The sequence below is a fragment of the Hyposmocoma kahamanoa genome, unplaced genomic scaffold, assembly GCF_003589595.1.
Source record: "Hyposmocoma kahamanoa isolate Upper Pololo Valley unplaced genomic scaffold, ASM358959v1 202, whole genome shotgun sequence".
Lineage (NCBI taxonomy): Eukaryota > Metazoa > Arthropoda > Insecta > Lepidoptera > Cosmopterigidae > Hyposmocoma > Hyposmocoma kahamanoa.
This window is the reverse complement of record NW_020653726.1, coordinates 6,369,065-6,386,806: the sequence shown is the minus strand read 5'-3', so window position 1 is coordinate 6,386,806 and position 17,742 is coordinate 6,369,065. Positions and strand designations below refer to the sequence as shown.

At 35.6% G+C, this 17,742-nt stretch overlaps 2 protein-coding genes across 2 annotated transcripts; one reads left to right on the top strand and one right to left on the bottom strand.

Annotated features, from left to right (window-relative positions):
* Nucleotides 1–9: 9 nt before the first annotated feature.
* Nucleotides 10–4,250, bottom strand: LOC113226910 (39S ribosomal protein L38, mitochondrial). The gene is made up of 4 exons (XM_026459715.1): nucleotides 4,054–4,250; nucleotides 3,404–3,969; nucleotides 3,138–3,296; nucleotides 10–422 (listed from the first exon to the last, which is right to left on the bottom strand). Exons 1-4 carry the CDS (start codon nucleotides 4,233–4,235, stop codon nucleotides 148–150), a joined length of 1,182 nt encoding a protein of 393 aa, XP_026315500.1. The 5' UTR covers nucleotides 4,236–4,250; the 3' UTR covers nucleotides 10–147.
* Nucleotides 4,251–11,005: 6,755 nt separating this feature from the next.
* LOC113226924 (lysine-specific demethylase lid-like) lies at nucleotides 11,006–13,982 on the top strand. The gene has a single exon (XM_026459730.1). The coding sequence runs from the start codon at nucleotides 11,300–11,302 to the stop codon at nucleotides 13,730–13,732; it is 2,433 nt and encodes an 810-aa protein (XP_026315515.1). The 5' UTR covers nucleotides 11,006–11,299; the 3' UTR covers nucleotides 13,733–13,982.
* The last annotated feature ends 3,760 nt before the right edge of the window (nucleotides 13,983–17,742 follow it).

The window sequence follows — 17,742 nt, the reverse complement described above, 5'->3', positions numbered from 1 at the left end:
CTTCTGAAACTTGGCATCAGAACTAGAGCACAAAAGGAGCCTTAGTGTACACAGCAGCTCTATCAATATTACTTAAATCTCTTCTATCATATCAAATTAAACATTTGAGAAAAAAATGGCAACCCTTGCTCATAACTAATTCGTAAATTAAACATCATTAACTCTGCCCCAGCGCAATCGGATTTTCTTTTCATGTAGCTTCAACCATGATGGCATACTGTGAGGTAGTGCATGAGCATTGGGGAACTTCAAAGGAGGTGGTGGTCTCTTAAATGGATCTTCACCCTTTAATTTCCGTAGCAGATATTCTTTGTTGATTTGTTTAGGATCCCGGTATTTGTCCATGTACAGATTGAATGGTTTTCTGTGAGGGAACCACTCTTGGGGTCTGAGGTAAGGTGCTGAGAAGTCATATTCGTAGACTGGAAAGAAAATTCAATGTTATAAATGTGATTAGTCACCGTGCGGTTACAAGTTTTCTATTGTATTAAACTGTTGAGAGAAAGTAAGAAAGAGTAAGATTTTGGTGAAACTACAGGCACATGGGACTTGTCAACTTTTACTTGTACTAACTCTTCGAACATCTTTCTCAAATTTTATTCTTTTCTGAGTCCCAAATGAAGCTTTATTGTACTGGTTTTGGGACTACAGAGTTCCTTTTAGTTTACTTGTAAGCCATTTGTTGATAAAAATTCAATTGACGCTTGCCTTAGCGGCAACAGTACTATCTGCTAACAGGTTAAATCCTTTTGTGGGGTCTAGATGTTGCCTGACTGGTCCGCAATAAGTAATAATTACTGTATTATTTCTGCAGTATTTGTAATGGCTATCAATAAAGATATTATTATTTTATTATTATTTAAAAAAAAAACATGTCTCAGAGTGGTGCAGTGGCATATCTTATCTTAGCATCCTCATATCTTAGCAATTTAAAGCTCTGTGCGCCACTGCAACTGTTATGGACAGGCATGTAGATCACCGTCAGGTGCTCAACTAAGGGCGCGTTCCCACCATTGTCGTCACAGATTGTCGTGCAGTTTACAGTGTCGTGGCTTGTATATTTAAATGAAGTTGTTCACATATAGCACGACACGATTAACTGTCGTTCACGATTTTTTATCGTTACAACGACAAACTGTCGTCACAGTGGGAACAGCTAGAACGACAGTCGTCAGACGATAAAAAACGTCACGATAAAAACGTGACGACAGATTGTCGTCACGATAAAAACGTGACGACAGGTTGTCGTCACGTTTTATTTATCGCTGCTGTCCGCACGTATTCTGCTCCCTGCCCTCCCCTCTCGTACCCCGCGCCCTCTGCTTGCTTTGCAGTAGCGTTGGGTAGTAGCCAGAGATGGGTAAGCGCCCGGGTTTTAACCCGGGGTTTTGTTACACTGGGTTTAAATCGGGTTAAACCCCGAAATCGAGGGCAGAAAATATTACCGTAAATATTTGTGGTGTATTGAGTTTTATTCAAATTTAATTATACATGTTATTACAAAATATTTGTTGCTTTATTATCAGGACAGTTCGGTTTACCTTTCTATTGAATAGATTCGCTTGAAAAGTTCATCAATAATTTGATACAATAAATCGTTAGATCGTATGCACTTGAATCGATCTTCATTGAGAATCCACAGGATTGGACAGGTGGTGAGTATTATTTAGAGATGCCTCTTCTTCGTATAATAAAAATATAGAAATTTGTTACAATTTTTTATATATTATGTTGTTAGTGTTGGAATTATACCAAATTCTGTACTCTTCGTTTCTGCCCACGATTTTGTGCAGAAATGGGTTACAACTTGGCGCTTCGGGAAAAACCTGGTAAAAACACGGCCAGGTTGATTGGATTTTATTTTAACCCACTGCCCATCTCTGGTCGTAGCAGGTTTTGATAATACCGAAAAGAAAGCAACTTTGTATACCGTTTGACATAACCCTAATGGAATTCTTTTTAGTAGCATTGGATGTACCCAAAACTTTCTTGTCTTTGTTTGCTTCCTATAAAAAGTAATACATTATTAAAATTTCGTCTTCATCCATTTCGAGCGAACACACACTACCGGCTTCCAAAAGAACATACAAGCGACTGCAGTGCATCAAACGATTCTGTCGTGCAAACGACAAGGAGGCTGTCGTGAAACGACAAATTATCGATCTAGTGGGAACAGCTAGTCACGACAGCCGTTCAACGATAAAAAATCGTCCGCGACAGATAGTCGTGATATGGGATCAGGCTAGACACGATAGTCGTCCAACGATAATAAAACGTGACGACATAGTGGGAACGCGCCCTTACATGTCCCACCACATTAAGGCGATTATCACACTGTACCGCACCCCGCGACGGAGCGCGGTGCTGAGTTTTTTAACATTGTACTGAAGTACCTCAGTTTGTATGGAAAACACGCGCCGTCGAACACACTGACATCGCTTCTCCGCGCGGGAGCGCAGCGCGCGCGACTTTACCGCGCCCCCGCGGAGGGGCGAGGCGAACCGCAGGATATGGCACACCGCGTAGATTTTTAAGCTTAAGGACATGTTCACTTTTCTACAATAGATCTCGACGTAGATAAATTTATATTTGCTATTGAAAATCGACCAAATTTATCTTCATATTTTCGTAAATCTTTGTAATGAAGTTGCAATAATCCATTTATCGATCTGGTTCATAAAAAGGGTTGTATCCAATACCTTCGGTGTCTTTATATTTGTGTAAACTAAACCAAATTGACAGTATAACTACAGCGTCCTGAATGAGTTCTGTATTATTAACAGTTCTTGTCAAAGAGGGATCTCGGCTACATATACAATCACTACGGCGATCAACTGCGCAGCGAGTACTTTAAGTGATGCGGGGCCGCTAGTCCGCTGCCCCCGCGTAGGTTAAACCGCGCGTTGACGCAGATTGCGTCTCCGCCACAGCGCGCGTGATTCCGCGTCACGTCGCGGGGCGCGGTGCATTGTGATAATCGCCTAAATGTTATAATGAAATAGTTGCAATTATGCAATTTATCATTTTTAACAAATGTCACAATTTGATAAGTTGAATCAGAACACCAACTCTCAGGTTTCACACACACTTCCACACTACTTTTATATTGCAAAAGTGACTGTTCTAAATGAACTTACTAGGTTCTTTCATATTTATACAATGAAAGAAGTCCTTTACAGTATGATCCCAGTCACATTGGAAGAAAGCTAGGCCAATCGGAGTTATGTCATCCTGATTCTTCTTATACCAATCTCTGGTTACAAAAGTCCTCTCTGCTAGAGACGATGATAATGTTACTGAAAATTAATAATATGATCATTATTAGGGAGTGGCATTTTACCATAGTTAAGGATGCCAAATGGACACCATTATGATTGAATGTAATGTGTTGTTTGTTACTTACCTTTAGGCAAATCGTACATGACTCTACCGTTCTGCTTATAAAGAACAAACACATATCTATGGTACCCTGTTCCCTTCATAGGGAATGGGCGTAAATATTCAGCAAAAACATCTCCCTTTTCTATACAAGTTCCAGGAATATTAGCAACGAACCAGTGCACATATTCCTTATCATTTTCAGTCAAATTTCCATCTAGATTTATCATAGTTACAGTCCATAATGTGTTTCCATCTGATTCATATGCAACTGTAGGAGGTTCCAAAGCTTCAGCTGGTTTAATAACATTCCCAGTACAAACGGGAAGAAAGGATTCATTTTTCAAATCGTAAAACACTTCCAAATTCAAATGTGGTATGAAATATCCTTCGCCATACAAATGCTCGAATATCCCATAGTGATCAGCAATTTGTTTTTTATGCAAAGGCCCTAATGTATTCAACCATTCAGTTCGAACATCTTCCAAGTTTACTTGTAATTGTTGGTTCCGTGCCAATTGTTCCAGGTTTTTGTCACTTTTTAATTTTTTCATGTGCTCCATTCTGTTGATCCGTACTTTTTCTGAAGTCCTGTAACACATACGAGTCAAGTGAGAGTTTCGCCCACAGACGTTATAGTTCGGTAATTTTAATACAATTGCAAATGTAACTTACTTGAAACGAGGATATCCAATATCTATTCTGGTTGTGTACAATTCATCTTTGTAATTAATTTCATCTAAACGCTCTCTAATGGTTCTAGCCAATGTAGGCGGTTTGCCTCTTATTCGAGAACCTAATCTTAGTTGTTGAAATTGAACATTTGTTACAAACGCGCCACGAAAGGATTTGAACATGACGAAAATTTCTTATTCAAATTACAGAAATTATTGTTTCTTTCATTGACTTACTGACTTCTTTAGATTAAATCACAACTTGGAAATTGTAACCTATAAATAACCTATTTCACTTCACTTTTTTATTTTTATGGCTCCACCATTATGGGAAATGATGATTTTGCCAATGTCACGGTTGAAAGAAAAAAAAACGAAACAAAAGAAAAAAAATTCGCTAAGCTCTAATAGGACATTAACCGGTGTTGGTAAGTTGGACCACGGGAGTACTCAGTTGAGAATGTAAAACAAAACAACAAAACAACATTTATAAATATATGTTATTTAAGTGGATAAATTTACATAGAGTAACAATATGGGGGGGGGAAAACTAAAGTTAAGAGGTTAAATAACCTATTATAGTTTCTGCTATTTATCTTCTTTTTTTTTGGTACTGTTTTTTCATTTTTTCCATTGGAAAAGGCAAAGGCACTAATGCGCCATACATTTTTTCGTTTCTGCCATAGAGTGTATGATCTATGTTTCTGGCACTTCGCGGTTTGCTTTTGTGGCGCTGCAAAAATGGAAAAAAGATATTCACGAAAAATAATGAAAATGAAAAATAATTCGGAAAAAAGGAAATGGGATTAAAGTTAAATAAAATACATAAACATGAAGAAATTATATACCTATTATAATATTAATGGTTTGTTACAATTTAAAGTTACGTTTTAAAGGAAGCCAAACATTCAAATAAAAAATAATAACACTATAACAAAATAAGCTAGGGGAGAACCTTTGAACATTTGTTACATAACTGGTGGTAAAATTCTAATCATTATTATGTTTGTTGTCAGAACCTCTAAACGTGTTCAAAGCTGCCCCCTTTGTTTTGTTCAAATGTGCCACAATGAATACTCTACAAAATAACGATTATTTTTCATGCGTACAGTAAAGTTCAACTCACCACTATCTATATTCTTTCAGAATACAATTTATTCGCTAAAAAATGTAGACAACAATGCAGGTCTTATAGTATGTAATATTATACATTGTACATTTCACCAAAACTTGGCAAGTTTGGTGAAGGTTTGCATTCCAGTAATATCCTTGAATGTTAACTTTTCGACGCTGAAACTAAACACGACATTTTCATTTAGTTTTCGGCGCGCGCACTAGGCTCGAATAGTTCATGAATTCCCTGACCGAAATGAACTAGTCCCTATTGTACAGAGTCTTTTTAGTTCACAGACGCGAGGCGATCATATTAGTTCAACTGTCTTTTTAGTTCTTTCGTTCTTTCAGTTCCCAGACGCGAGCCGAGATGGTGCGAACGAGGCAATCAAGGGCATTATGTTTTTTATTACAAGCTCCAGTGAGATGCACGATTGAACCTGTGCCAGCTCGTTTAAGACCACAGAAACTTAAGTAAATATTAAGATTTCATTAAGACTCAAATAAAAACTGAGAAAGTATACAATAAACTTGTTTCACAGTTTTTTTTTTATTTTCTTTATCAAATTTAACATGCACATGCACACCATGTTACACCATTTTAATAAAACTTTAATGTAACATTTAAGCACAAAGAAAATAATTGTAAATATGAAAAATCTTTATTCGAAAAACACCTATAATAAAATAGCAAAGAAGAAAATAGTAAAACATTCCTATTTAAATCTATAAATCGTTAGTAAGGATTATCTCATTCCGTGTCCTTCAAAGCTCGAAACGGTTCGTATTCCCTTCCAATTCCCAAATCCCACTGAGAACTGGACATAGTTATGCAAACTAGAACCAACTCACAAAATGTCACTTTCGAGATCATTGACTTACAAATAAATGGACGACGGGTCTAATACAAAAACCACGAAAAAAATGTCCCAAGTCAACCTATTTAAACGTAGTGACATGTAAAGGAATATGAAATAGCTAAAACGTTGAATTTAAATTGTAATGTCATCGCAGTACTGTCTAATTTTGCTTGCTTCGCTGTCAGTCGAACAAACGAAGACTAAAGCGTGAATGACGCTCTGTATACGATTTTAACGCCCTATAAGTTCGGACACTTTTTAGCACGGACCCGACGTCCATATAATTGTAAGTCAATGTTCGAGATAATTAGATTTTTGTAAAAACAGTGTGAAGAAATAAATAAGTTATTTGAGACAAACAACGTGAGTTATGTGTATCATTGAGAATGATATAGGGAAACTATTATATTATATAGCAATAAATAGAAAAAATTATGTATCTTTTTATTTAGTTAACGAGAACCATGTTCTAGTTTTCGTAATAAAAATGCTTATGATCTACAGTACTTCAGTACATGTGACATGGATCCATTTAGCATATTTTAAAAAATACATTATATGAAGTTACGCAGCATGGTTCTTTTTAGCTATTAAAAAGTTACTTATTTGGGGTTGGAACCCTGTTTTGCCAGGATCTTTTTTTTTAAATAACGCACACACTCAACATAGCCCCGCACTAGGGAAACCCTGTGTCGCGGGTGCCATGGACACACACATAGACAACATACACCCAACAAATTACACCCAAACTCACGAGAGAAATAAATATAAGCCATACAAACATTTCTCCCGGCCCGGGAATCGAACCTGGGACCTTTGCGTGGCAGTCTGGCATGGTAACCGTTCGGCCACGGAGGCAGTTAGTTAGTGAGCGGGTAAAGAACACGCCTGGTGTTCTACCTAAATACATAACTGAATCTCACTCTAGGTGTGGATTGGTTCTCGTTTGCGTAACTATATTCAACTAAAAGAACTAAGCTAAGCTAAGATTTTGTCATGTTAAATGTTTGGCAGTTTTAAATGAGTATTAAGTGAGTTTTGAGTGAGTATTCTACATTAAATAAAATAATTCTAACCCAATAAATATTGTTTCAATATAGAGTGACATAACTAAACGATAGGTAGGTAATAATTTTTCAATTATACTATCGTTTTAGTATTTCACATTCTAAAAAAATATTGTTTTTATTAATAACAAAATATTGTTTTGTTCATAACAAAATAATTATTGTATAAGTCAATAGCTAAAGGTAATAAAGACAATGATTTAGTATTAATGGAGCGGAGCTTAGCGATGCGCGACTTTGATTGAATGTTACTAATACTAATCATTCGAATGCGCAAATCATTCGCCTAAGTCGAATCAAAACACAATCATTCGACTCGAGTCGAATGATTAACAATACCGATTGCCATTTGGTCGGGTGCACGAGTCGAATGATTATTATACGGAACACCTCATCATGTCCATACCAAAATATCCCTGTCCCCGTCACATTTATAGTATTTACCATTATGCATCCATTATGTCGGAAACGGCTAGGTGATTACGAGCAGAAATGCTCTAGGGAATCTATGGATTAGTACTACTAATTATTAATGATTATTCAAATCATTCGAATACGAAAATTAGTAGGTTACTAATTTGACATTCGAAAGTCAGGATTAGCGATTACTAACGAGTCGAATATCGAAATCATTCACAATCGCGCATCGCTAAGCGGAGCCAACTTAGCATAGTAATTTTCACAGCTAGGAACGGTGACCATATTAACACAAATAATAAAATCTAATCTATCTTCTCCATGAACATGTTTATTTCGGTTAATACTATTAATATAATTTGAAGTGTAATAATGCTTACCTATGAAATAAAGATAATTTTGATTTTGATTTTAATAAACTATAATTTGATTCGGTAACCTTTGATCTAACAAAAATTACACTCTGAGTCTTGAGTAGAGCATACAACCAACCAACCGTAGAATAGGCCAGCAACCGAACGGGGTAATATCTCTGCCAAAGTTACGAGTGGATATACCTATGGCTCCGGCTCCGTCACTCGCTCAAGTTAGCCGTTATGTGCCTAGCGGTAAGTACACCGAAGTCGGCGCAAGCACACACCGTTTTTTTTTACTCCTAAGATCGGACATATCCCTGTAAACAAAAGAATTAGAAAAACGTTTCATTTCGAATGCATGAGCAAAACTCCCATATGTCTCACTACGATAGTTTTGGAGAAAACTTCGATCAAAGTTTAGGTCCCGTATTTGGTGTTTTTTTTAAATAAAATTCTAGTGACCAAATCGTTGCAGGTACCTAAGTAATTCGTTAGATTGTAACTACATTTACATAGATGTACTGCAACCCCATTGTAAAAATGTAAATTTCCTTTTATTTGGCTCTCCGAGGCACTAGGTATATAATTTTTAAATTGCCCTAACAGAGCGCTTCGCCGTATAAAAATTTTATTGTCGGCGGAGGCAAATCCCTCAAGCAAAAATAAATATTGAAATGTCATTGAACTACTAAAAATTAGTAAATTTAAGGCTATGACATCAAATGATAACGTTTTGTAAGACGCACACATAACGCAATAAATTTGCATAATTATTAATTACCAATAGTCGTATATGTATAAATATAGCTACAAGGAGTTATATAGAATTGTTAAAACCACCAAATTTTAATTCATAACTTTTTTCGAATATCGTATTTCCGGAAATGGTTTTACTGTATCGTGGGATAAAACTATGCACTCATTTATGAAGTCAAAGTTGGATTTTAAAGTAATTCTAGTGGTGCCACATAAAAAAATGCGGTACTTATTTAACTTTTCATTACAGTAAACCTGCTTGGCGGAAGAAATGAGTATGGTGGCAGTATTTCCCTGGACGAACTCTTTCACAAGGAGCTCTACTGCCACTAAAATGATGATAATGACGAAGATGCTTATAATGCTGATGATGCTGATGCTGCAGATGATGCTGATGCTGCTGATGGTGCTTTGGTGCTGATGATGCTAATGATGCTGATGGTGCTAATGATTCTGATGGCGCTGACGACTCTGATGATGCTGATGTGGCCGATGGTGCTGATGGTGCTGACAATGCAGATTATGCTGATGATTCTGGTGATGCTAATGCCAATACCGATGTTATGCCTGATCAACAGTCATCATCAGCTCCATCAGAACCATTTGCACCATCAGAATCATCAGCACCTTTAGTATAATTATCATCAGCATCATAAGCAAAATCAGCATCATAAGCATCATCCGCATCAGCAGCACCACCCGTAACATCAGCATTATAATTATATAAACATCATCAGCTGCATCAGCATTATTAGTATCTTCGTCATTATCATCATTTTAGTAGCAGTCGAGCTCCTTGTGAGAGTTCGTTCGGGTAAGCACTGCCACCATACTTATTTCTTGCCAACCAGGTTTACTGTAATGAAAGACTAAATTATATACTACATTTTTCTGACATGAATTACTTTAAACTAAAACTTTGACTTACAATATCGTCGTCCAACATCGTAGGACATAACTACTAGGTGAGTAACGTTGTCCCATGATGCAGTAAAACCATTTCGAAAACCCGGAATCCGAAAAAAGGTAGTAAAGTTTTAACACCTCTATGTCACTCCTCATAGCTATATCTATACATGTATTTATTGATTTGGAACACTTTTCTCCGACCTTTGTTAATTACTACACACGGATTGTGTGCATTGAAATTGTTTATTGATTGAAAATCCTGAAACATTGAGTATTTATCCAGAAATAGAGACGAAATGGCATTTAATTTGTTTGAAAACTATTCTGCTATATTATTACGGTGACAATAGCGCTCCGATTGACGAGCGCGAATTAGAAACAATTGACGGGTGTCGTCAATTGTTTCACTTCAAAACGACCAGTTTAACTTAAGCTTTGCTACAATGGACGAAAATTGAAAAATGACATAATTTAATATTTAATTACCGATGAAATGTGATTCCGTTTGTTTTGTAATTTGCTGTTTTTCTCACACCACCGAAATGGAACAGCATCTCGTAGTTAGAGATATTATTTTTATTACAATAAATACAGAATATTTTTGGAATATACCGAGACGTATACACAGGTCAGTAGTTGGCGCTGTACTATTTCAGCTTTCTGATTTGTGATTTCAGTGCAAACGAGAGTTGATATTTAAAAGTGACCTAAGGCCCATTTGCCTGATGAGTTGCCAGGGATTGATGGCCCTTAATTCTCATTTTCTGTTTATATACTCGATGTCCTGAAGAGAGTACCTCAACTCTATATCTGTCAAATTAATTTTTGGTTTTCTAGTGTTGGTACAACCTGGGGGACACTTAGTGTTACTGCTGTCAAATACAAATTACCATGCCAAAATTGTTTTTCATTAGGTATATTTTAGTATTTTATTTTATTATGGGCTTACTAATTGTATGCTATCACTAAATAATCGGTGCTGTTCACTGTGCGTCTGTCATTTCGTTGTATTACTATTATTTTCTTAATGGCGTCCACTAGACTTGGTCAGTGTCAGTTTCGAAATTTCGTTGTATGGTAACGAAGACAAGAAGTACTAACTTAAGAAATCAGACAGCACATACTAGCTCCTAAGTAAATTTATTTCGCGCAATTGTATGAAAGACAATGCGAAAGTTATTTTCGAGCGTAATATTATTTAAAATTTTTTGAAGTTTCATTTCTTTCATAAGGTAAGAAAAAAAAATCAATATTGTTTTGATTGAACTACCCTACTTTATGGGTATACTTCATTTAATTTGATACCAACATAACAAACTAATAAATGTACTAAAAACAACCAATCCAAAATAAGTTTTCATGTTGTTGCGTTGCGTTGTGAACTGTGAAGACTTGTGTGCGTGTTGCGTGTTCGGCGTCGTAGTGTGGGGACTGTTGCGTTACGATATTGTTGATAACACGAGGTCTATAATCCGGTGCAATCAATATTACAAATCGACAGTGACTAAAATTATATCCTCACGGTGTGGCTGTTCTTGTGGTTGCATTTATAACGGAAGACAAAGCGTTTTGAGTGAAAATGTGTTCTTTGGAGACACAATAAAATGTCTGCCAACGATGTGACCAATTTGCAAGATTATCTACGAAAAATTTAGGAGCCATTTACAAATGGTGAGAAGTCACGTACACTATTGTGTTTTGTAAAATGTTCACTTCTCTGTGAAGGAAGATATTTGACTGTTTTCCGTAGCTTTCAATTGTTTTCCGCAATGGATAGCAAGAATATCCAGAAAAATGCCATGCACAAAAGCGCAGAGTTCACTTTCACTTCACCACCGGAGGCTCCCGTATTTGAGCCTACACCCGAAGAATTCGCAGATCCTTTAGGGTACATCGCTAAGATTCGCCCAGTCGCTGAGAAAACTGGAATCTGTAAAATAAAACCCCCTGCGCGTTGGCAGCCACCTTTTTCACTAGACGTCGATAAATTGAAATTTGTCCCACGAATACAAAAGGTGAATGAGTTGGAAGCCATAACGCGATTGAAGTTATTGTTCCTTGAAAAGATTTTAAAGTTTTGGGAACTTCAAGGTTCGCCTCTAAAGATTCCCATGATTGAAAATAAAACTTTAGATCTGTATTGTCTAAAATTTTGGGTTGATGAAGAAGGTGGATTTGAAAACTGCAATAGTCCTAAAAAATGGCGTAAGATTGCCAATGCCATGGGCTATAGTCAAAATGCTAACACCATGAATTTCTTAAGGAGCAATTATGAGAAAATATTACTTCCATATGATATATTTGAGAAGAGCAAAGCTGATATTCTGAAAACTGTTAAAAAGACTGAAAAATCAGAGATCAAAGATGATGGTGAAAATGACAAACAATCTTTTAAAGAAGTTTCTATTGAATCTATAACTAAAATCAAGGACGAGTGTGATGAAAAACCTCATACAAGTATTAAAAAGACAAAAACTGGATCTGATATTAAGACTGATCCTGAATGTTCTAAGATGAGAATTGATATAGAAGAACTGAGAAAAAGCAGAGAACTAAGAAGATTAGCTTGTTATGGACCAGGTCCTAAAATGCCTGGGTTGAATGATGAAGAATTTGACATAACTAAATCCAGGAAGAGACCAAGATATGATTTAGATCCTCTAGCAATTTACACATGTGCTATTTGCCAAAAGGATCACAGGGATGATCTTCTTTTGATTTGCAATGGTTGTTCTGACACTTACCATACATTTTGTTTAAAACCTCCTCTGAATTCAATACCAGATGGGGACTGGCGTTGCCCCTGCTGTATAGCTGAAGAGGTACATAAACCGGCTGAAGCATTTGGTTTTGCTCAAGCTGAAAGAGAGTACACCTTACAACAGTTTGGAGAGATGGCAGATAAGTTTAAGTCTGATTATTTTAGTACCTCAGGTCATTTGGTACCAACAAACATTGCAGAAAAAGAATTTTGGAGAATCATATCCTCAGTTGAGGAAGATGTTACAGTTGAGTATGGAGCAGATTTGCACTCTATGGATCATGGTTCAGGATTTCCCACAAAGTCTTCACTAAATCTTTATCCTGGTGATCAAGAATATGTTGATTCTGGGTGGAATTTGAACAATCTTCCAGTTCTTGATGGTTCTGTCTTGAGGTTTATAAATGCTGATATATCAGGAATGACAGTACCTTGGATGTATGTTGGCATGTGCTTCTCTGCATTTTGTTGGCACAACGAAGATCACTGGAGCTACTCCATAAATTATTTGCATTGGGGAGAAGCTAAAACCTGGTATGGTGTGCCAGGCAGTGGTGCTGAACTCTTAGAGAATGCAATGAAAGCAGCAGCACCTGATCTATTTAAGTCTCAACCTGACTTACTGCATCAGTTGGTCACAATAATGAATCCAAACATATTGATGGCAGCTGGAGTTCCGATTTATAGAACAGATCAAAATGCAGGTGAATTTGTTGTGACTTTTCCAAGAGCATATCATGCAGGTTTCAACCAGGGCTACAATTTTGCTGAAGCTGTCAATTTTGCTCCTCCAGATTGGCTACATATTGGTAGAGAATGTATTGTCCACTACAAAAACCTGAAAAGATTTTGTGTATTTTCACATGATGAACTGATTTGCAAAATGGCTTTGGAAGGTGACCGTCTTGATTTAGAGACAGCACTAGAGACACAAAAAGAATTAGTCAATGCTACAGAAGAAGAAGGCAGATTAAGAGCACTTGTTGCAAAAAAAGGATTAAAGAATGTACGAAGAACTGCATTTGAGTTGCTTGGTGATGATGAAAGGCTTTGTGAAGTTTGTAAAACCACATGCTTTCTGTCTTCAGTATCATGTGCAGATTGCAAGCATATGGCTTGCTTGCAACATGCCCTGGAATTTTGTCTTTGCCCTTGGGAGAAGAAGACTTTAAACTATCGCTATGATATGGATGAGCTTCACATAATGTTGCAAACTCTTGACTTCAGAGTGAACAGTTTTGACAAATGGATGACAGAAACAAAGAATGTCCTGCTTCCTACTGCACCTGACATTGGAAGAGTTCAAAAATTGAAAGGTTTAGTAGATGAGGCAGATGAACTCAAAATACCAAAGTGTGTATTGCTAACACAGTTGAAGGAAGAATACACAAAGTCGACTGAAAATGTCGAACCAATAGTTATAGAATTAGATGATGATTAACTGTCTGAATCTTTATATGGTTTAGTACAAAGCATAAATTATTAGTTTAAGCAGATTCACTTTCATAAACATTAGAATTAATGTTAGTGGGTATGTGTTAGATAGTAAATAGAGTAAACTAAGTAATCTAAACGTTCTTTTGACTAGGCAGCTTTATAGTTTTGTAAAACTTAAATGAAACAAATCCATCACATGAACAGTAGAAATATTTTGTTTTGATTCATTGCAAAGATTGAAACTGATTAGAAGTGAAACAAAGTGATGATATTTTTTTTCCAGTGTACTGTAAATATTTAATTTCATATCCATAATATGTTGTATATTTGGAACTCATGTGTAGCATTAATATTATTTCAGAATTTGTTTGCAGGATTGGTAGGATGGTAAATAAAATGCCCACCGTATTGTTAAATTTGTGTTTTATGTAAATGACAGTATGTTTTGTGTGTGAAACAGAATTATTTGACTTAAATAGTACTGATCTCAAGTTCTGTTATAATATGTTCTGATTTTTGTTTGTTTCGTCGCCACTTAAATGGTACCTCCGTAATATTATAAAACCGCATGAGTGTGCAAAAGATTCAGTTGGTTATAACAAAAACTAAGGTAGGTACTGTTAAATAAGATAAAATACCTATCACAATTATTTTTATCACATGAGATAATACCATTCATGCTTGTGCTCAACATATTTTTAGCTATTTGAGATACAGTTACAAACTAATACTTAAGACTTTTGTTTCAAAGAAAGTATTTATATACTCCCTAAGTTTAGCAAAACAATTTCTACTTGCACACTCTGTTTTAAGTAGTCTAGATATAATGTTACAATACTCTTTTTTTAACTCCAAGCTTCATTCACTCCAAGTCATTTGAGTATTATGAAAGCAGTCAAATGTAAGTTGTATTGAGAAGCACTTTAGTCCAGTAAAACTTTCTTGTATATGTTACCTTATGAGGTAACGATTGATTACATAAGAATGATGTTGATGTCCTGTTATGTTCAATGTTTTAAGACAAATTTCCTCTCATTAAAACTGCACAATCTAAACTGAATGCAGGTGTTAAGTTTTAATAGCAGTAGAGACAATGAGGGAGAGACAGACTTATGAATCATATCATATCATAACTTATGATCATAAGTTATGATCATAAGTTATGATATAGGTTAACAATTTAATTATTATTTCAGTAGTACTCTTAAAGCTCCGAAGCTTGGAATTGGATAAGAGTAAAGTATAGGCATGTAAAATGATTATAAACAGTGAATGAATATGAACATTAGCCAGTATTGATAGAATTAATTGTAGTTTAAGAACACTGTCTTTGTCTATCTTCCACAAAAGAGAATAATTTGAAAATTTATTGGAATGCCATTGTTTGACTGATTGTGTATCTAAGTTAAATTATTTATGATTTTATTGGTTAGAGCGAACGAATTTGTATGTTATTTTACGTGTAATTGTTATCAGACCCATGATGACAATTAAGGCATTGTGTAGAGGAACAAAGCTGTTACAGTAATAGGTAGTACGTAAATATTTTTTGTTATTAATAGTTCATGAAAATGTAGTATATTTTTACAAATAGACAAAGAGAGAAACTAAGTTTGATTAAACATGTGATGTCCCTAACTAATAGCACGTAACTGTGCCCTGAAACGCGAAAAATAACATCTGAATTACGTTGTTTGTACTGTGATTAAGTTGAATACTTTATATTTTGCTGTCGACTTACAGAGTTTAATAAGATATGAAGTGTGTTGTCGAGTATTATTCCAGTTGGAAATGCTAAATTGCGTGTCCTATTATAATAATTAAATTCTTGTAATTCCATAACATGTTTTATTACCCACCTTTTTGTATAAATAGAATACCTATAGAACGAGTTGCGACTTGTGAACAAAAGGAAATGATTCCCGTACATAAACGGCTTCGATGTACACTGTTTAATGCAGCACTTAGGGCATACCTTAAACAAGACGCTTTTTTATTATACTTTAATATTATATTTATAACATACCTAGGACACTTACGTAAAAAGTTTGATATTTCTGCAAACACGATAACGGAGTACGGGGAGGATGAAAAAAAAGTGAATAGTACATAGTATGTAGTGCTTTTAATAGAATAAAAATGTGTAAAACTTAACAATTAGCGTAAAATTATTCCATTAATATTGGTGTTTGGTGATTCAATCACATTATCGGTTTATTATGTCATTGACGTGGTTTTATCACAAAAAAGTAATGCGACTGCCTAAAAACTTGAATATTTCCAATAAATGAGTTTTATCACATTTACGAATGATAAAAAAATTACAATGTATAATACAGTTTGATCGGTTTTTATCCAGTTTCAGTACATTTTTGCTTTCTTTAAGTACGTTGGGTTAGACTACCCCCTAACATATATAGACCGGGTATGAGTATTTTACGAAATGTGAAGGGCGCATAAGAAGACATGTATCTACAAATTAATTAAGTCTATGTTACGTTATTTGACATTTTTTAGGCTCAATTTATATTGCGGCAGAATGGCGTATGGTCAATTGTGTAACGTACAAAGTAGACAGGAATAAAAAATAACGTCACGTGTCTTCCGCGGAATTCTCGCGTTTGCTCGAGAATGCTCGCGCATTCGCGAGAATACCGCTGCTGCTGTCGGCGACCGCGATGGCTGGCGAATCCACGGTGGTGCAAAGGTAGGGGTAGTGTGACGTCAAACGTCGACGAAATACTACAGCCTCAAGGCGCGGTCGCTGGAGTGCTCGAGCGTTCCAGTGACGGCGCGCCTCTTCTAGCGTAGCGTAGCGAGGCGAAATGGACGTTTTGGAATGGAAATCCGCCGCAATGTAAATTGAGCCTTAGACAAATTTGCGAGGCTGGTCACGTGATTGACATCTTCACTTTGTTATTACAATTAGGTACGTCCATTTGCATTAAACTAAAGTATGTCTTAAACTTAAAACATTCTTATCGAGTTCTTAGGTTTTTGCGACTGTTACGTATAGGAAGTGAAACTATTTTTCCGGATTTAAATCGCGTATATTTGTTTTTTCAAACAAACACGACGGTTCGGGCCCTTTACAGGTCCCATGGTCACGGTTGACCTGTGAAGGGAAAAACATTCTTGTTGTGTCATTCTTTTGCATTGCAAACTCTGGTTCAAGACATAGGTATAAGTTTAACGCAAGTGGACATTAAAATTCTAAGTACACGCCTTGTAAAAAAGTAAATAGACACAAAGTAGTCTTTTGCCACCAACACTGTAAAGAGAATTTTATAAATATCTCTAAAACGTTGATTCTTCAGATTTGAAATTAGCACCATCGGACAAGACATTTATTACTTGTGCATTTATAATATCATTAAACTATGTGCCATTTAAGGCAAAAGAATGTTAAAAAGTTAAGAGCGTTAAGCTGTTACAAGTGAATATTGAAAAATATTTCGCATACAAAAATTTTGTTCACGTATAAAATTAAGGCAACAACAACGATACTATTAGACATTTTATTTCATTAATAAATAATCACAACCGCTTAGTTAAAACATCTGGAGTTATAATACTGAAATATTGGAAGACTTCTTCAAAGGACGGAGAACGACAATTACATTAAAGTACAACTTATATCTAAAATAAACAAGTCGAGATTCTGTTTCTCTTAGATTAAAAATTGTCAAAAATACTTACAAAAATCATAATAATAATTAATATTATTTAAGTATTATTTAATTTTACGATAAGACCTGCACTATTATACAGAAAATCCAGACGCTTTTTTTCAATAGTAAATACCGAAAAATTATACGCGACACTATTTCAGGGTCTAAATATACATTGTCAGCATTTATCCACCCCGTCAACAACTCGATCAAGCGAATTAATGGAACTATTTTCATCGATCTACTCAGGTCTGGGCCTTATAATTGCGCATTAAAAAATAATATCTGGACAACTTTAAAAGTATTCATCAATGCCATCGATTACGTGCGATTGAAATGAGAA